General features: G+C 56.3%; 7 protein-coding genes across 7 annotated transcripts; 4 read left to right on the top strand and 3 right to left on the bottom strand.

Moving 5' to 3' along the window:
- Nucleotides 1–41: 41 nt before the first annotated feature.
- BO86DRAFT_378557 (putative raffinose synthase protein Sip1) lies at nt 42–4,589 on the bottom strand (the record flags this gene model as incomplete). Its single annotated transcript, XM_025670632.1, has 5 exons — nt 42–2,708; nt 2,761–2,937; nt 3,458–3,904; nt 3,962–4,351; nt 4,428–4,589. 5 exons carry the CDS (start codon nt 4,587–4,589, stop codon nt 42–44), a joined length of 3,843 nt encoding a protein of 1,280 aa, XP_025528632.1.
- A 1,248-nt stretch (nt 4,590–5,837) lies between these two features.
- Nucleotides 5,838–7,344, top strand: BO86DRAFT_455672 (aldo/keto reductase family protein). The gene is made up of 7 exons (XM_025677128.1): nt 5,838–6,028; nt 6,082–6,228; nt 6,285–6,389; nt 6,441–6,722; nt 6,783–6,838; nt 6,891–7,036; nt 7,114–7,344. The coding sequence occupies exons 1-7, from the start codon at nt 5,960–5,962 to the stop codon at nt 7,278–7,280; spliced, it is 972 nt and encodes a 323-aa protein (XP_025528631.1). The 5' UTR covers nt 5,838–5,959; the 3' UTR covers nt 7,281–7,344.
- Nucleotides 7,345–7,589: 245 nt separating this feature from the next.
- BO86DRAFT_455671 (N-terminal L-serine N(alpha)-acetyltransferase NAT4) lies at nt 7,590–8,641 on the top strand (the record flags this gene model as incomplete). The annotated part of the gene is made up of 2 exons (XM_025677127.1): nt 7,590–7,843; nt 7,896–8,641. The coding sequence occupies exons 1-2, from the start codon at nt 7,693–7,695 to the stop codon at nt 8,639–8,641; spliced, it is 897 nt and encodes a 298-aa protein (XP_025528630.1). The 5' UTR covers nt 7,590–7,692.
- A 37-nt stretch (nt 8,642–8,678) lies between these two features.
- Nucleotides 8,679–10,302, bottom strand: BO86DRAFT_388571 (GPI-anchor transamidase subunit GAB1). Its single transcript, XM_025671889.1, has 5 exons — nt 10,061–10,302; nt 9,939–10,003; nt 9,680–9,882; nt 8,997–9,619; nt 8,679–8,942 (listed from the first exon to the last, which is right to left on the bottom strand). The coding sequence occupies exons 1-5, from the start codon at nt 10,200–10,202 to the stop codon at nt 8,704–8,706; spliced, it is 1,272 nt and encodes a 423-aa protein (XP_025528629.1). The 5' UTR covers nt 10,203–10,302; the 3' UTR covers nt 8,679–8,703.
- A 147-nt stretch (nt 10,303–10,449) lies between these two features.
- Nucleotides 10,450–12,828, top strand: nop7 (mRNA-binding ribosome synthesis protein NOP7). Its single transcript, XM_025668940.1, has 3 exons — nt 10,450–10,533; nt 10,588–10,686; nt 10,786–12,828. Exons 1-3 carry the CDS (start codon nt 10,512–10,514, stop codon nt 12,678–12,680), a joined length of 2,016 nt encoding a protein of 671 aa, XP_025528628.1. The 5' UTR covers nt 10,450–10,511; the 3' UTR covers nt 12,681–12,828.
- A 1,038-nt stretch (nt 12,829–13,866) lies between these two features.
- Nucleotides 13,867–15,818, top strand: BO86DRAFT_388569 (uncharacterized protein). Its single transcript, XM_025671888.1, has one exon. It carries the CDS (start codon nt 13,896–13,898, stop codon nt 15,555–15,557), a length of 1,662 nt encoding a protein of 553 aa, XP_025528627.1. The 5' UTR covers nt 13,867–13,895; the 3' UTR covers nt 15,558–15,818.
- A 36-nt stretch (nt 15,819–15,854) lies between these two features.
- Nucleotides 15,855–17,854, bottom strand: BO86DRAFT_337133 (histidine phosphatase family protein). The gene is made up of 4 exons (XM_025668939.1): nt 16,808–17,854; nt 16,591–16,708; nt 16,415–16,519; nt 15,855–16,315 (listed from the first exon to the last, which is right to left on the bottom strand). Exons 1-4 carry the CDS (start codon nt 17,622–17,624, stop codon nt 15,886–15,888), a joined length of 1,470 nt encoding a protein of 489 aa, XP_025528626.1. The 5' UTR covers nt 17,625–17,854; the 3' UTR covers nt 15,855–15,885.
- Between the last annotated feature and the right edge of the window lie 223 nt (nt 17,855–18,077).

Below are 18,077 nucleotides of genomic sequence, written 5' to 3'. Positions count from 1 at the left end.
AGTACGATAACCGCCAGTCTCCCCGGAGTTTATGGCCGTAATCACCGCACAAAGATCTCCACCAAAACCTCATTACTCCACCCAGGCTTTAACCCCATCTCCTTGTATGCGGCCAACACATCCACCGCCAAAACCCTAGCACCATCCTTCCCTCTACCTTCACCCTCCTCCTCCGCAGCCTCCACCTTCCACACCGTCTTCCGCGGCACCGGCTTCCCCAGAATCGTCACCATGAAGTTCGCATCGATATCCCACCTTGGCAAGTCCGAGAAATACACGCCCAGGGTGCCCAGCGCCTTGAGGCTGATGTCCGCGCGGAGTCGGCCGTTGTCTTCGACGTAGATGTCCGAGTTGGAGAGCGCGGCGGCGCCGGTCATTTTGCCGAGGAGGCCGAGGACGGCTACTTTGGTTGTCGTTGGGTTTGCCGTGGTTGCTGTGGATGGGCTCCTGGGGGTCAGGGAGAAGGCGTGTGTCGGGTACGCGGTGAGGATCTCCCAGCCCCGGTGCTTGACTTCGACAGAGACCAAGGCTCTCGCGTCGGAGACCTGCAGAGTCTCGGCGATTTTGCCGCTGGTGTGGGCGCGGACGATGTATTCGCCCGTGGAGTCGGGATGGATGCCCGGGAAATCGCGGAGGTGGATGATGGAGGTTCGATCGGCGCTGGAGATGTTGAACAGACCCAAAATGCCGCTGCCGGTGCGGGCCCAGCCTGTGTATGTGCCGACGCGCAGCACGTGGCCTTCGTTGTAGTCGTGGTAGACGTCCAGCGTGCGGCCAACCAGGCCCGGCCGGAGGATGACGGTCGCGCCGTGGATGGTCGGCGCCGTCATCTGGTCGATCAGGGCGAGGTTGTGCTTGCCCGGCTCGTCGGTGATGTAGATGGGGCCGCCGGAGACGCAGCGCGCGGCGGCGTGGAAGCCCGCGTAGGGGTGGCTGGTCTGAAACATGTCCCAGTCCGGCACGACGTTCAGGTACCGCGTCAGCAGGGCGTTGTGGGCGTTGCAGAAGACGTGCCACGGGTGGGAGGATTCGATGTTGGGGAAGAAGTCGTCCGAGTTGCGGAGCGGAATCGTCGGTTTGTTGGTCGGCAGCTGGGAGTGAAAGATTGCCTGAGGGATCATCGACATGCACGAGATCGCCCGGGTGCTGAAGTGCTTCAGGGTCGAGATGGACCATGCATCGAGGTACGAATTCATGAACCGCTTGCGGTCGGCGGGGTCTTTGATCAGGTCGAGGAAGAATTGCGCGTCTGCCTTGACCGAGTCCACACCTATTGAGGCGAGATAGTTGTAGAAGTCGTCAAAGAATCTTTGAATGTCGTCGGGGTCGATGGCTAACAGCGACCCCCGCTCGAAGGCGTGCGCAATCGGGCCTCCCGCTGCTGGGTCTGTGATCTCTATTCTCTTTGTCTTGTACAGCTTCGCCAGTTCACCATCCGGAGAGATGCCGCCCCAGTATCCCAGCATGGCATGCCACACTGCGATATGATGGATGTTGGGATGGGTGGTCCGAATCTTCTGGATGGTCTGCTTGAAGCCCTTGGGGAATGCATCCGGGTTCCCTTCAAATTGTTTCCAACCTCGGGTGAACTGAGAGTCGCCTTTGTCCAATGCCTGCCAATTGTCGTCGATGATTAGATTAGCTATCTTGATGCCGTGCGATTTCAACGAATCCAGCCCACGGAGGATCTTCTCCTCCGTCAGGTCCTGTCCCAGGCCGTTCCAGGTACAGTACGTCAAACCATCGTACCATTCCGCAAGCCACTGGGCTTTGACATCCTTATCCTTCTCGACTACCACAATATCATCCCCCGGTGGAGACACCGGGGTTGGCACCCGGTCGGATTCAGCCTGCTCAGCATACGGCCGGGTCAACTTGCGAGCCTCGTAGATCACAGCACTCATCGCCACCTCGAAATCATGCGCAGCTGCAGCCAGGATCTGGAACCTGGCTGCTTGTGTACTATCATTCTTAGCCTTGACCACCACCGCTCCGTCCTCCCCGGATCCAAACAATGTCAGGACGTCGTCCACCCCCGAGACTGCCAAGAGAACCAGATGTACCCCATCTGTCCGCAGGAACGAACACAGCATCGCATATTCGCTCAACGCAAAGCTCCCCTTCCCATGCCGCGGTCCCAGCCACGGGCTCCAGATCCGCACCAGGGCAAAATACCGCGCCACGGAAGCGGGCACCCCGAGCGACAGGTTCGTGAGGCCCGACTGCCCCTCGCGCGCGGCAGTGACCGGCCCCGTGACATGCCAGAGGTTGGATCCGGGCGCTTCGCTCCTGCGCGGTTGGATCGCGACATAGGAAGAAAGATTCTTGAAGTACTTGGCGAAATCCGTCGCCGGCGCCGGCTCTTCTGAGTCAAAAGTTGGCGTCTGGGTGGGGAAAAGAAGTTCCCCGTCGCTGATGTGTTGCTGCTGGTTGACCCATTGCCATTCTGCATCGGGGTTGACCCGGTACCTTACGGTGAATCGAGCATGACCCAGATTTTCAGACGGGCCGATTTCCCCGGAGAAGACGTTACGGAAGTAGTGATACTCCTCTGCATTGCTGTTGATGAGCGGTGCCACGGAGGAGTCGCATCTCTGGAGCGGCAGTGCAGTCCATTTGGAGCTCTCAGTGATATTGTGCCACACGTGAACCTCCCATGGTTGAATAGGGAATGTAGTGCTCGACTCGAGAACCACCGTGAAGCGAAGCTATCTTCCATTAATGTCTAGGGCAGTGATCAGATTCCCAGTAGGGGCTCACCGGCTCAGCACCCTTAAGACAAGTTATCTGTCCCAACGGGGGATAGCTTGTTACTCGAGCGAACAGACTCATCTGGGCTGGCCGGGTGAATTTAACCTGGGACTTCTTGATATACTTGGGATCGGGCCCACAGATAGGAAGAGTCGAACTATATCTGGTATCGGACTGCATCGGGTACTATGACGACTGAATAAGTAGGAATGATGGCAATGGTTAAGAATGGAACTAGGCATGGAAGTCTCCAGTGAGTCCAAAGAATGACAACGTCGGATCCATGAAAGGAAACGGAGGGAGAATCAGGAAAGGAAGATTGAGTGAGAGTGGGTTGGGAGTGGAATGCGGAGGCAGTGGAGGTGGAGAAAGAAAGTCCTTAGATGTAATGATGAGGTGGCCACGCGCGGGTGAGGGGAATCCCTTCCCCTCCCAATAGGCTTCAAGCTGCTCCTCCCACTTTATTCTACTAACAAGTAAGGTATCAATGCATCTCATTGCCAATATTTTTATTATCAATGGATTATACAATAAATGTCATTACCTATGTACCTTGATACTCGTACACTCGTTTCCTCTTAAATTAAAACTGATGGACGCCAGCTACTCAATCTTGATCGCCAGCTTGCCGAAGTGCTTCTGGGCCCACTGTTCCTCTTATTAGCGGCTATTCAACCACAGCCAGATCAATCGAGAATCGACTTACCATGTACTCATAAGCCTCCTTGGTCTTCTCCAGAGTGAAGACCTGCTCGTCGACCACCGGATGGATGTCGTTGGCCTCAATCGCCTTCACCATATCGTTCATCATGGCTTTGCTGCCGACATAGATACCCCGCACTGTGCAGATGTTGCTCAAAGTAGCGAGAACCGGGGGCTGCGACTTAGGGTCGACACCTCCCACAAACCCAATGATGCTGATCACACCCTCGAACTTGATGCACTTGAAGCTCTGCTCCAGGGTACCGCTGCCGCCAACCTCAACAATGTGATCGACACCAGCGTTATCGGGAGTAAGGCTGCGTGCAACCTCACCCCAGTTGGGCTGGGTCTTGTAGTTGATGATGTGATCAGCGCCCAGCTGCTTCAGCTTCTTGGCCTTCTCGTCCGAGGAGGTGGTGGCGATAACCGTGGCACCAGCAGCCTTGGCAAACTATGTTCCCCTGAATTAGTTTGCTGAAAGATGTCCTGCACGATCGGAACTACCTACCTGCAATGCGAACATGCTGACCCCGCCAGTTCCCTGCACCAACACGGTTTGTCCAGGCACCAGAGGTCTAAGACCATACAGAGCGTTCCAGCTCGTGAGCGCTGCGCAGGAGAGCGTGCTGGATTCGATGTAGTTCAAGTTTCTGGGGGCTCGGACAAGGCCATTCTCGTTGAAGACTCCATATTCACGGAGGGTGCCGTCAATCACTCCACCAAGGCCGGAGCTGGTGCCTCTGGAGTCGATGGGATCGTACTGGTGCAGCTGGTTGAAGAGAGTGACCACCTTGTCTCCTTTCTTGAATTGGGAGACCTTGGCACCAGTCTCGACCACCTCACCGGCACCGTCGGAGCCAGGCACAACGGGGAAGCTGAGCGCGAAGGGGTAAGATCCCTGCAGCAGTCCAGACCGTTAGTTGAAGGTACTATAGCAATCAAGCAGTAACCATGCCCATATCATGATGGCATACCTGGGGAATAATCAGGTCGCGGTAGTTGAGCGAGGCAGCGTGAAACTTCACCAAGACCTCATTCTCACCGACCTTGGGGACAGGCGCTTCAGCGAATTTGAGGGCATTGAAACCATCCTCCTTGTTCAGGACGGTCCACTGCTTGTGAGTCGAGGGGGCCATGTTGTCTGATGGGAGCCTAGTGAGCTGAGCAAGCAAAGTCAATTAAGAAGGAAAGTGCTTTGATTTCTACCGGAGACTAGCAAAAATATGTTGGTGGGGGAGCTGTTATATGTAGACACAGCTATGGATGATTGACGTAAGAGGTCGAGCTCCACCACAACTCAAACCGTATGATTAATAAGTCATGATTGAAGCATTACCGTTCAAGAACGGTCCGATAACCGTCCGAAACGGAGACATTTAATCCATTGGACGAATCAGTGACTTCAGAGCTTCTTCGAGGGGGTTCTCCATGCTGATAAACATGCAAGACCTTGGGCAAAGGTTGCAAGACACCGCGGGAGAGTGGGGATCCATGATGGTTCCTGCTTCGCCGGCTTTTCTAGAATGCCGAGCTGGGCCGACACGGCCAGCCAGCTGTGCTGAATGTTGACTGTAGATGCATCCTGAGGCTTTTGAGCTTTAAGGCGATTGAAGATTTGAAGCAAAGTCCTTCCTAGTAATGAGCGAAGCTCCAGCGTCCTAGAACAATATATGAGTAAATTGAGTGGGTGGGATGCAGCGCGGCAGTTGTGAATCTGCTGAAGAATCTCTGCCCCACTCGCCGCTTTCCCCTTTCACCCGCGAACCACCAACCAAACATCCAAGCCGAGGACTTGTTCCATGCATGCATGGATGCATGGGAGGAAAGCATTTGGATTTGTGGTTGTTCACAATCTTCATCCAGAATTAGTGAATAGTATTTGTTGATTGTCGGCCATCCTGAGTCTCATCAAAATGACATATCTCAGCGCATCGCGGCAGAAGTGAAATCGGTTCAACCAGGCGGGGCAACATGTAAACAGCTGCCTATGCCATGGTTGGTGGGTTAACCGTGCCCAAGTTCAGTGTGCTGAGTTTATTCCAAACGCCCCGAGGTGATAGTCGTTACTGTTGTTCCCCGTGGAGGAGACGAGGACTTCTGAACTTTTGAGAGAAAAAATAGATTTTAGCCTCAAGATACGGTCCCTCGCAGCGAGAACTCACCCTTGTGATAATTATGCGGAACTGGCAGGATATTTTCCATATGCTACCAATTATTGAGAAGCCATTGTCCACAATAAATGGTATTCCAACATGAGAATTGCGCCATCGTCGTATAGGGATGGGATGGATCGACAACTGAAACCATAATAAAGAGGTGTCTCATAAGGAGGTAAGCACTTGTCAGAAAGGATGGAGGGGTAGTCAACTGCCTTAACTGTAATCATTCTAGCCCGCTTCCTCCCTTCTCGTCCGCTCCAGACTTGAGATAAATTTATACTGCACCTTTTCCCCACATACAAACTAGACACTTTACATAGAATCAACAAAGCTTCCATACGAACAAGATGTCCCTCGGACGTACCTTCAAGCTCAACTCCGGCTACGAGATCCCCGCCGTTGGACTGGGTACCTGGGTACGTGCGGAGAGCTTCAGGGTCGCAGGGTGAATCTGACTAACAAATGCAAGCTGTCCAAACCCCATGAGGTAGAAGACGCAGTCGAAGTTGCCCTGCGAACAGGATACCGTCATATCGACGGTGCCCCTGTATACCGGAATGAGAACGAGGTCGGGAGGGGCTGGAAGAAATCGGGCGTGCCTCGAGAGCAGATCTTCGTCGGTCCCAAAACCACCTCGCTTGGATTGACAATCACTGATGTCTTCGCAATCAGTTGACTAGCAAGCTCTGGAACACACATCACCGCCCCGAGCATGTGGAGGAGCAACTCGACAAGACGCTGAAAGACCTCCAAACCGATTATCTGGATCTCTACCTGGTGCGATAGTCTCCTCGCTCGAACATTGGCACCGTTGCTGAGAGATGATAGATCCATTGGCCAGTGGCTTTCGAGTATGCGGGGGAAGAGCTGAAGCCCGTTGATCCGGTTACCAAGCGGTTCAAGTTGGCCAACGTCCCTATCAGCGATACTTGGAAGGCCATGGAGAAGCTGGTCCAGTCAGGCAAGGTCCGCAGTATCGGAGTGAGCAACTTCACCCGGGAACATCTCGAGGAGCTCCTCCAGACCGCGGAGATCCCGCCCGCTGCCAACCAGATCGAGGCGCATCCCTATCTTCTACAGCCTGAGTTGATACAGTATCTCAAGGACAAGGTAGGCGGTCCCAGTCTTTTTGGTTGTGTGTGGATCTTGAGCACCGCTGATCGTTTACAGAACATCCTACCTATCGCATATAGCCCTCTTGGCAACAACCTCGCTGGCCTCCCGCGGTATTTACGCCATGCCTGAACACTATCTCGCCTATCCACTGACCAGAAACAGTGTCATCGATGACCCTTTCATCAAACAGCTAGCCAGCTCGCTGAACCAAGACCCCGCCACATTGCTGATCTCTTGGGCCGTGCAACGTGGAACAGCCGTGCTATCCAAGAGCGTGACACCATCTCGGATTGAGAGCAACTTCCAAGGTACCGTACACACTTACTATGTTGCAAGCGAAATCTCCATCGCATTCCGTGCACCGAGTGACTAACCGGACTTCCAGATGTCATCCTTCCCGATCACATCTTCGAAACTCTAAACAGACTGGATCGCCACCTGCGGTACGGATTTCCGTTCCAGTGGGGTTTGGATGTCTTCAAGGAGGTTGGTGCAGAGGAGACCGAGAGGCGAGCGGAGGAGTTTGCTGCAAAGCAACGACAGCAGTCATGAACGTCTTCCGAGCTTTCGTTAAAGATCCACGATATATATGTATATAGCGGCACAGACGGCGACCTACCCACTTATCTCATGATGACACACATTTACCGAGAGAAGAATCTACGTGTAACGAGCCAATTCACCCTCACTCCACTTCTTCCCCGATGAGCTGTCCCCAAGATAGATAATAGGTGGGACGTGCAGCAAAATGCATCCATGCATGCAAATGCGAGCGGAACCAAACCACCACAAGCAAGAGTAGCCATCCGAAGCGCACCCAAACAAAAATCCCCTCCATCCCGCCTACAAAACCCCATAATTTGGAGAAGCATCATCCCCAACAATTTAGAACAATTCGCCTTGAACTTCAACCCTTCAGATGAATCTGTAAATAACCAGCACACCAAGTCTGAACTCCGAAACAATGCCCACCTCCACCTCCACCTCCTCCCACCGAATAACCAAACCACCCACCAAGCGGGGAGTCCGACGCGCATCCCGCAAATCAACCCAGCCAACATCATCACCAACCATACAATCCCACCTGGAACCCCGACCCCAGGAACAACAGCCCAGTAAGCTCCCCCGTATCCCCAGAAGCCGGCAGATACTAACCCACATGCCCAGCCCCCATACCCCCACCCCAAATCCAAACGCAACCACTAATCGAGCGCACCAACGCTCTCGCCCTCTCGGAATTCATCAACCTCTACGTCCCCAAGGATGACCTCCACATCATCAACACGCCAGAGTCCACCCTAAGCCCGCCATCATCCGCGCAGCAACCGCAGCAACCGGCGCAGCACTACGAAATCACCATCTACACGGCCGCAACCCTGCCCCCCAGCATCTTCACGCAATGCTTCCAGCTCATCGAAACCACCTCGGCGGACGCCTACCGCGCCTCGTCGATCGGCTGGTCGCCGCCCAAGAAGCGCAAGGAGATGCAATTACCGGACATGAAGTATCTGATTCTCCGGCGCGCAGACCCCCAACCCCCCCAGATAGCCGAAGAGGGGGATGCCACGAATTCCACCCCGGAAAACGACGAGGTGCTCGGCTTCCTCTCGTTCATGGTCACGTACGAAGACGGGTTCGAGGTGGTCTACTGCTACGAGGTGCACCTGGCGGCAGCGGCGCAGCGGCAGGGGCTGGGGGCGCGGCTGATGCGGGTGTTTCTGCGGATCGGGGAGCAGCTGGGGATGGCGAAGGCCATGTTGACGGTCTTCCGGGCGAATGGGGCGGCGATCCGGTTCTACGAGCGGTTGGGGTTCGGGGTTGATGAGAGCTCGCCCCGGCCCCGGAGGTTGAGGAATGGGACGGTCAAGGATCCCGATTATCGGATTCTCTCGAGGGTTTATGCGAGAGAGTGATGAAACCACAAGTATTGGGCTGGGTTTCTACTGTACTGTATATAAGAAATAGACAAAATAATTTACACTTGCTTCACGTCCTTGCCTCGTACTTCGGGGTTGTCGTACTCCCATTCGTCGCGGAGGGCGGCAAAGATCGTGTCGGCCAGCAGGATGGAAAGCCCCAGGCTCCACACGAGAGTGATGGCGTAGAAGAAGTTGGCGTTGCCCGAGCCGGCGTAAATCCATAGGTGATAGAACGCCGGTCCCAGGAGCGTGGCATAGAGCAACGCCGAGACGGCGAAGAAGGTATAGCGCATTACTGGTTGCTGTTAGTTGTGGAACCAAGCAACGCGACGGATGAGCAGGTACTCACAAGGGAACAGATGGCGGTACAGCGGGAGAAGTGCAAAGTATAGCGAGGCGTCAGATATGCTGGGATAGGGCTTGAAGACGGCAAAGATTCCCAGCAGGGAGCTCAGCACGAACAGAGGCTGTCTTCTCAATCGTATCGAAAGACCGCCCATGTAGGAGGCCAAGTGAAGCCAAAAGACTCCGAGGAAGAATTCGCGAAAGGAGTCGAAAATCTCGATGAAAAAGTACCACCAAAGACCGACATTGGGGGTAAGGTCCGGGACAAGCAATTGGAACCCATATGTGGCAGACACAAATGCCTTGAAGTCCCCAATCAGTAGAGCCGATACCCCAAGCAAGCCGGCAATACTGAGGATGAAAATTGCCAGGTGCTGTAGAGCGAAAACGGTCGTGCTGGGGCAGGTCTTGGCTGTCTGCGCACGCTGATCATAGCACAGCAGCATGAGTGGGATATAGAGTAACGCCGGATAGATCGACAGATACGAGGCAAAACCTAGTGCGAGCATGGAGTTGAAGGTCTTTCCCGTGACGGCACTAGCAAGCGCGTATAGGATTCCGGTCGAGGTGAAGACTGCGGTGGACCGGCCAAGACATGTTGCGATGGTAAAGGGGTTGAATAGGAACCTAGCAGAGTCAATGGTGATATCCCACAAGATGACCTCGTTCGCCTAGCGGTTTCCGTACCATGCTGCGATTGTCACCCCGTCCCATCTGATATGCTTCCGTATCGCCGAGTACGATCGCCCCGAGACTGCCCACCCCGACTCCGCAATTGTGATCAGGGCGTTTGCGTTTATCAAATCGATCAAGGAATATAGTACGACAGTCGGAAAGGGGAAGCCCGGGGAGCTGGGAAGCAGCGAGAAAATCGGAAGAAGAAGTGGCGCCTTCACATTGTCAGCCCGATCTCATCCGCATTGGTTCGATTGAGTGCCGTCCGTACCTGATGGAAGACGCCTCCATCATAGGGGGAAACATTGCGAGTATAGAGAAAGAGGCCTTCTTGTACTGCAAAGGGTTAGCTGTCCATCACACAGCGCAGTCGGCTTCAGTAAAGAGACCTACGTCGTTTGAAGCTGGTGACCGGGGTCGAGACCTCAACTCGGCCAGTCAACAAGTCGGGGAGCGAAGGGAACAACACCAGTAGCAGAAGTCGCAGAGCCAAAGCACCACCGAAAACGGCAGCTTTTCTGCGATCAACCCCCATGGTGTTTTGTATCAGAAGAAAAGATTAGAGCATGCCGGGAGGGGCATGCAATTGAACAACAGCAACAACAACAACAGCGCGGGGAGTGAGAATGGAGGTGGTGTTAGTTGTTGTTGGCTTCACGTGCCAAGCGGAGTAAGTTACAAGGAAATCCTCCGCTTTCCCTTTTCCGCCGTGCACGGACCACGTCCGCGCCGCGGCTCCAAAAAAGAAAAGAAAAAAAAAACTTATCAACGATTTTTCTGGTTATCGGATCTTCCTTCCAAGTCACTCACCCCTCGATTTTTGACCCAATTTCCCATTGCAAAAATGGCTAAGATCAAGAAGAAGGGTTCGCATATCCTCTCTCTTCATGCGATTGAGATCTCGCTGACTTGAGACGCAGGAACCTCTGGCCAGGCCAAAAACTACATCACCAGAACGCAGGCAGTGCGCAAACTTCAGATCTCTCTGCCTGACTTCCGTCGACTATGTATCTTCAAGGGTATGACTTCCCTCCGGATTATACTACACAGATCATCTCGATCTATCTCTGTCTTATGACATCTCACATGCTGACCGTTGCCACTTCATCGTCTGACAGGTATCTATCCCCGTGAGCCTCGCAGCAAGAAGAAGGCCTCGCGGACTTCGACCCCCAACACCACGTTCTACTACACCAAGGATATCCAGTATCTGCTGCACGAACCCCTTCTCCGCAAGTTCCGTGAACAGAAGGCCCTTGCCAAGAAGATCGCCCGCTCCCTTGGCCGTGGAGAAGTCGGTGATGCTTCTCGTCTGGAGAAGAACCATGCGCCGAAACTTACCCTCGACCATGTCATCAAGGAGCGCTACCCGACTTTCATCGATGCCCTGAGAGATCTTGACGATGCTCTTTCCTTGCTCTTCCTCTTCGCCAACCTTCCCTCTTCCACCCACGTTCCTCCTAAAACCATCGCTCTTTGCCAGCGCCTTTGCCATGAGTTCCAGCACTACCTCATCACCACCAACTCCCTGCGGAAGTCCTTCCTCTCGATCAAGGGTATCTACTACCAGGCTACCATCCAGGGTCAGGATATTATGTGGCTGGTGCCCTACCGCTTCGTACAGCGCGTCAACGGCGATGTCGATTACCGTATCATGGCCACTTTTGTCGAATTCTACACCACCCTGCTAGGATTCGTGAACTACCGCCTGTACTCGACTCTCGGCCTCAGATACCCTCCCAAGTTCGACACCCGCAGTGACGAGAACGGCGCCGAGTTGGCGGCTTTCACCCTCGAAGGACGCTCGGTCGGAGCCCCTAAGGCTATCGAAGCCAGCAAGCAGGTCGGCAAGTCTTCCAACCAGGAGGTTTCCGGTGACGTGCAGGCCAAGGTGGACAAGGTCATCAAGAGCGCCGGTCTGGACCAAACCACGGAGGAGCAACCCGCTGAGGCGACCGAAGAGGCGACCGACGCCATCGACAAGTTCGAGCCCGCCGCCCCCGAGGCCGACACCCTTCCCCAACCCGACCTGAGCGGCGAGGAGGCCGGCTCTCTGTTTGCGCCCTTCGTCTTCTACATCTCCAGAGAGGCGCCCAAGGCACCCCTGGAGTTCATCCTCCGCTCATTCGGTTGCACCCGTATTGGTTGGGACGCTGTGCTCGGTGACGGCGCCTTCACACACGACGAGACCGACACGAGAATCACTCACCAGATCGTCGACCGTCCTTCTCTCCCCCAAGAATCGCTTCCCGCCGTTCCCGCCGCCTCCGCCGAGGGCGCCGTCCAGAAGGTCAGACCGGGTACTCGCATCCCCGGTAGAACCTACGTCCAGCCCCAGTGGGTCTGGGATTGCATCAACGAGGGCAAGCTCCTCCGTCCTGATCTGTACGCCCCTGGCGAGACCCTCCCCCCTCACCTGAGCCCGTGGGTCAAGCCCACCAAGGGTGCTTACGACCCTCGCGCCTCCCTGGCCGAGCAGGAGGAGGAAGGCGAAGCCGCCGCTGCCGAGGAAGAGGACAGCGACGAGGAGATGGAGGAGGCCGGTGACGAGCCAGCCGCCGAGGCGGAGCAGCAGGAATCCGAGGCCGAGAGCGACGAGGAGTCCGACATCAACGGTGGCATGGACGTCGCCGGCACCGACGACGAGAGCGAGAGCGAGGAGGAGGCGGAGGACGAGGACTTTGGCGGATTCGACGACAACGAGGCCGCCTCCGAGTCCGAGGACGAGGAGGAAGCCGCCCGCTCGCAGCACCAGAAGGAACTGGAGGCCGAGGCGGCGGGTCTCCCCTTCACATCGGGCGCGACCGGCGAGGCGAAGAAGAAGTCGCAGACCAAGAAGATCGCGTCCAAGAAGCGCAAGGAGGAGGAGGAGCTGGAGCGCCAGAAGATGATGATGAGCCGGAAGAAGCGCAAGTTGCTGGAGAAGATGATGTACTCGAACAAGAAGAAGGACGAGGAAGCGGCCAAGCTGCGCTCCAAGCGGAGAAAGCTGGAGAAGGCGGGCCAGAAATAGACGGATGTGGTGCATCAAAAAGTGTTTTGTTCCTGTGTGTGTGATATTAGTTAGAATGATATCCTTGCGGGGTATTGGAGACCATTGACTCTTTTTTGGGCGTCTTGCATAGTATTCTTATTGATCGGAATTGATTTCAAGTTGTAATAGAGATTGCGCTGTCCGTGGTATGCTACTTGTAGATGATGGAATCTAAGGTGTCTCGCTCAGCATCTATAGTTAGTCCCTTGAGCAGGCCCATGACTGCTTTCTTGAATTGAACCACAGCATACTCTTCAGCACCAAATATCTGAGCTACAAGCACTGTCCACACTCCTCATCATTCCATTTATTTCCAATATATCCGTTGACTCCTCCGTACTCTACTCAACAACCCCACGACCCATGTACGTACAGAATCACGTGACCTCGAACAATTTCCACCGACGGCCGGCCTTGCATCTTCCACATCCTCGACTTCTACAGAACCATCAACCGCACATGTTGACGATAGTGATGACCAAGCCATGGAGTGATATACCCGTACATATAGACAACACTCCCCAAACACAGGGCCAGAAAATTGTGTCTGCCCCAATGCCCTCATCCATCCCGCCAAAGTGCCTCAAACCCGATCTGCATGCATGCTTTACCGCTACGGGGTCTAGATTGTTGAACTCGCATGCCATAAACACACACGCACGCACACACCACCGCATCAGCAACTGAATCTGAACCTGAACTTGAAACACCAATCCAGCAACACAGCCTGAGTTTAGGGGTGCGTGTTACACCAAGATAACACACCGAGGGCAGAAAAGAAAGAAAAAAGAAAAGCAACGAGCAGGCCAAGCTGCCCAGCTGCGCACAAGCACGATGTCCTCCTCAAACTACTACCCCAGCTCGCCGCGGTTCGCGCCTCCCCCATCCGCGCAGCCACAGCCATACCAATCCATCTTCGGTGGTGGCGACAGCAGCCAGGACGCGGGTGGTTCGGATCTCGAGCCCTATCCGGATGACCTTGTCGCTGACGGCGACGGAAACGTGGATTTTCTGGACACGATCATGGAGGAAGGGGACTCGCCTCTCGACGCGGGGCTGTCGGACGATTCGGATTCGGATTCGACGTATCTGGAGGAGAGTGGCGGGGAGGGATCGGAGGAGGGGGATGTCCGACTCAAGAGGGGGAGGGGTGGTGCAAGGTTAGGTGAGGATGAGCGAGGGAAAGTTGACGTGATGGACAGCCACCGTCACCAGCCGTCCTCGTCGCCCGACGCAGACGAGTCCGAGTCCCAGTACCGGCCCAACCGCTTCCGAGGCCCGGAGTCGACCTGGCGGAATCTCACGGCCGAGGATCGGCAGAATGCGCAGGCCTTGGTCGATCTCCGCGCGCGGGACCTGGCGGCGCATCTGTATAATGCGTATGCGTTGCGGGTGCGGGCGCGGGCGATTGCGCGGCGGATGGCGGATGGTGATCTCGAAAGAGTGGAAGAGGAGGTCTTTGCGCCGCCGAAGCGGTGGACGGCGTGGCCGTTGCCTGCGGCGGATGTGCCGCGGCCCGGGGAACTGGTGCGTCGGGCGGTCGATGATGCCTGGACGCTGCGCCGGCAGCCGGACCCGCGGCCGAGTGCCGAGTTGGAGGAATCGCTGATGGCTGTCATGATGAAGACGGCCAAGGAGCGGTTCAATGCCAGAGAGTGGGAGACGAAGACGGCACCCGGTGCGTCGACGCCGCGCGGGAAGAGGAAGTCCTCCATGTCGCAGGCCGGGACCCAGGAGGAGAGTGCCGGTGATTGGGAAAGTGACGAGGGCGAGGAACAGGGGACGGTGGCCGGAATGAAACCCGTGGCTTTACGGCCTGTGGTGCAAGCAGACGATGAGAAGTCACGCGTGCAACTACGACCGCTGACACGAAACATCCTCACGCATTTCGATACGCTGCTCATGGGTCTCCATCGCGCGCGGCAGGGCGACCTCGCACGCGACGACGATAGCTCCGCCAGCGAATGGCAGACTGATACCGCCAGTGCGATCTCAGGCTCGTCCTCCGGGCAGCAGCAGCAGAAACGGAGAGGCAGCGCCGCGGAGAAGGAGCGGAGTCTATCGCGAGGGAGAAAGCGCACACGGCGGTCCTCAATCCGATCCGAGTCCAGCGGTGGGCCTTCTCGTTCACGAAGTACCCGTGTCTCGAGTAGCCGTGCATCCAGCGAGCGCACATCTTCCCAAGCACCCTCGAGTCAGCGCTCGCTCTCGCAGGGTTCTTCACGGTCCCGCGGCCGGTCACGCAGCAGCGATGGCCGACGGTCCGTCAGCCGGGTCCGCCAGGGGCTCCGGGACTGGAGCGAGGTTTTGGGGATTGCATCCATGACCGGGTTCCCAGCCGCGGCGGTGATGCGAGCCTCCCGCCGCTGTGCGGATTTGTTCGGCGAGGATATGGCGTTTCGAACGTTCCACGAAGGACAGGTGCGGCAGGACCTGCCGGACGCTGGTAGTGGTCCAGGGCCGTGGCACTACGTGGAGAGCGAGTCCGAACCTGAGGCTGAACTGGAGCCCGAGCCTGAGTCTGTGCCCCAACCCGAGGCAATTCCATTGTCATCACGAGCGTCGTCCAGGAAACCTCGCTCGCGGGCGACATCCCTCAGGGGTGGCTCGAGATCCCGCGCGACGACTGCATCTGCCGACGACACGCCGCGTCCCAGAGGAAAGGGCGAGCACCGGAAGTCCGATCTGGTGTGCCCCATCAAGAACTGTGATCGGCATTATAACGGCTTCTCCCGAACGTGGAATCTGAACCAACATCTGAAGACCATGCATCCGGGGTACCAGCCTTCGGTCTCTGCGAGAAACTCGTCGGCTGCTAAGGCTTCTAGGAGGAAGGACAATGCTAACGAGGGGTGATCTCCGGAGGTGATAAGTGTATCGTATGTGTATCAGATGTGATGATGATACGCTATCTGTTGCCAATGCTACGAATAACGGAGACGGACACAGCGCTTGCCTGAAGATAACAGCCAACGCATCTGTGTGAAATGGGCATTCTAGACTCTTAACCCACCATGCTGGGCGATGGCACATCCACTCAGCGATGCTAGTCTCAAATACCATACCCGAACCCCAACCCTACAAATCAACACCCAAAGCTACAACCGCCACCACAACATCCCCTACCAACCCCCCCCCCCCACCCCCCCCCCCCCACCAACCCTTCAAACCAAAACAATCCCCCTCAAGCAAGCCCATTACACCTCGCCCCGCGATGCCAATTCTCCCCCGTCGACGTGGTATAATTCCACCAAAACCCAAGGAACTGCGGCTCGTCGGCAGGGACCGCACACTCCGTCGCAAAGACGGGCAACCCGCCCACGAACTCGGCATACCGGTCCAACGAACACGAATACCCCGGTCCATCCTGGCAGGTGCGCAGGGGCACGACCGCCTCGTTCAGCACCAACCGCACGTAGATGCCCGCGGGGCCGAGCGCGCTGCTGCTGCTGCAGTTCAACCGCTCGATAGTCAGCCGGCCGCCCATGGGGATGATGTCGGTGATGCGCCAGTGTTGCTGGAGGTCGAAGGCGACGCGGTCGGTGGGGAGGGGCTGCGGGGGGGTCGCGATGTCCAGAGCCGCGATTATGGGGCTGATGTTGCTGTCGTGGGCGCTGTGGGGTTGGGTTGGTGGGGTTCACGAAGGGGGTAGCAGAGCTGGGAGGGAAGTGGAGGAGAGGAGAGGGAGGAAGAGGGGCAAGGAGCGGGCTTACAAGTTGAAGAACAAGGGTCCGGCTGATGAGGGACCCTGCTGGAGGAGGGCGAGCGAGGCGTTGAGGTAATTCGCGCCGACGGCGCGCATGTATTTGTTCCCTGGGCTGGCCGGGGGGCGCATTCAGTAAAGTTCGACCGGGGTCGGGCAGCGGAGCTTAGTAGCTAACGAACTCACCCAGCGCAATAATAGAAGTTCACGTCCCAGATATACGAGAAACTGACCCATTCGTCTGTCGTGAAGACGTCGATCCATTCGGACTCGCTGCGCGTGTTCAGCTCGTATGCCGTCATTGCTGCGCCGCACACTCGTGGTTAGTCTAGTCCGACTGTGATGTAGTACAGTGTACAATAGATATAGCAAAGGCTGAACTCAGACAACCGGCTGTACTCACTCATCAGCGTCACAACATCCTCCCCGCTCAGATTAAGACCCTTATACTGCGCATTCAACCGCTCCGCCGCGGCATCGAACTGCGGGAGACGGTACGGATACGCATCGCACTTGTCCCGCGCCGGGCCATCGTCCTGATGGCACGAGGGCGTCAGACTGTCCGCGCCGCGACTGCTAGATTCCGAGATGAGGTTCAGGGCCGCGTGGGTGGAGTAGTTCTGCATGCCCAAGAACCCTTCCCCGAACCGCCGGGCCGTGTCGATGATGCGCTGGAACTCTGCCGCGAAGAGTGGGAGTGTCGTTTGTGTGCTGCTGCTGCTGCTGCCGCCGCCGCTACCATCCCAGAGATGGCCATAGCGTGCTCGGTACTGCTGCCCGTGGGTATACGCCTCCGCCAGCCCCGCGTAGGGCCCCGTGAAGGTCTCGGCTTCGTAGCAGTCCGCCGGCACGTAGTAGGTCCAGTTGCCGCGGAGGAAGTCGAGGTCGCCCCGCGCGACGCTGCTGTTCGACGCCTGTACGGTGCTGTTGACTTTCTGCAAGACGGCCTCGATCGCAGGACCCTCCCCCGAGGCCGGGTATCGCTCGCCGTGGCGTTTGACCATGATCACCTGGTCGACGGCGCATTGCGGCGGCGGGTCGCGGCTGATGCCGTAGGATTTGCGGTCGACGTAGGGCCCGCGGATGCCATCGTATTTGAGGAAATTGTCGCCGTCGACGACTTGTTGCGAGATGTGGGAGGCCGGGAATGTGGCGGCCGTTGCTGCTGGGATGAGGAAGAGGTAGTAGGGGATTGAGGGGATGAATATCTCGGGTTTCATGCTGTCGGGGAGTTGTGAATTGAGTCTTCACGGGGAATAGTGCGCAATTAGGGTGAAGTGGTTCTGTTAATGGTTGTTCTGTGTTCTTGGAAGGTCTGGCCTTGTATTCACGTGGATCACATTCCAGACTGATGAGCTCATGCGACAAGGATTGCGGGCGTGAGAGGACAGGCAGGCAGCCGTGACTGGCTAGGGATATAGGATGGGTTTCAGTCAGGAGACAATTCAACATGCAAAGGGGCTGCTATACTTTGGTGCTCAGGCGAAGGAGGCCCGAGACAGTGTTGTGTACAGTAGTCCTTCTGGTTCCTGGACAATGATATCATCCCTTGCACTCCCTGGTTCAAACTCAATGGCATCCTGAACCCTCCACAGTTCTTTAGGTCGCTCAACTCGCATCCATACTCCATGTATGTACTTTGTAGTAAGCTCATGCAGGACTAGAACTCGCAC

The sequence above is a fragment of the Aspergillus japonicus genome (genome assembly GCF_003184785.1).
Source record: "Aspergillus japonicus CBS 114.51 unplaced genomic scaffold BO86scaffold_18, whole genome shotgun sequence".
NCBI classification, from domain to species: domain Eukaryota; kingdom Fungi; phylum Ascomycota; class Eurotiomycetes; order Eurotiales; family Aspergillaceae; genus Aspergillus; species Aspergillus japonicus.
This window is presented reverse-complemented; position numbering and strand designations above follow the sequence as displayed.

Coding starts and splice junctions, on each gene's coding strand:
- nop7 (XM_025668940.1), top strand. CDS start 10,512: ATGGCTAAGATCAAGAAGAAGG. Junction 10,534..10,587: donor GGCTAAGATCAAGAAGAAGG/GTTCGCATATCC, acceptor CTTGAGACGCAG/GAACCTCTGGCCAGGCCAAA. Junction 10,687..10,785: donor TCGACTATGTATCTTCAAGG/GTATGACTTCCC, acceptor ATCGTCTGACAG/GTATCTATCCCCGTGAGCCT.
- BO86DRAFT_388571 (XM_025671889.1), bottom strand. CDS start 10,202: ATGGGGGTTGATCGCAGAAAAGCTGCCGTTTTCGGTGGTGCTTTGGCT. Junction 10,004..10,060: donor GGTCACCAGCTTCAAACGAC/GTAGGTCTCTTT, acceptor AACCCTTTGCAG/TACAAGAAGGCCTCTTTCTC. Junction 9,620..9,679: donor GGGGTGACAATCGCAGCATG/GTACGGAAACCG, acceptor TGACTCTGCTAG/GTTCCTATTCAACCCCTTTA.
- BO86DRAFT_337133 (XM_025668939.1), bottom strand. CDS start 17,624: ATGAAACCCGAGATATTCATCCCCTCAATCCCCTACTACCTCTTCCTC. Junction 16,709..16,807: donor GGATGTTGTGACGCTGATGA/GTGAGTACAGCC, acceptor TGTGCGGCGCAG/CAATGACGGCATACGAGCTG. Junction 16,520..16,590: donor AACTTCTATTATTGCGCTGG/GTGAGTTCGTTA, acceptor CCCCCCGGCCAG/CCCAGGGAACAAATACATGC.
- BO86DRAFT_455672 (XM_025677128.1), top strand. CDS start 5,960: ATGTCCCTCGGACGTACCTTCAAGCTCAACTCCGGCTACGAGATCCCC. Junction 6,723..6,782: donor TACAGTATCTCAAGGACAAG/GTAGGCGGTCCC, acceptor GATCGTTTACAG/AACATCCTACCTATCGCATA. Junction 6,839..6,890: donor AACCTCGCTGGCCTCCCGCG/GTATTTACGCCA, acceptor GACCAGAAACAG/TGTCATCGATGACCCTTTCA.
- BO86DRAFT_388569 (XM_025671888.1), top strand. CDS start 13,896: ATGGACAGCCACCGTCACCAGCCGTCCTCGTCGCCCGACGCAGACGAG.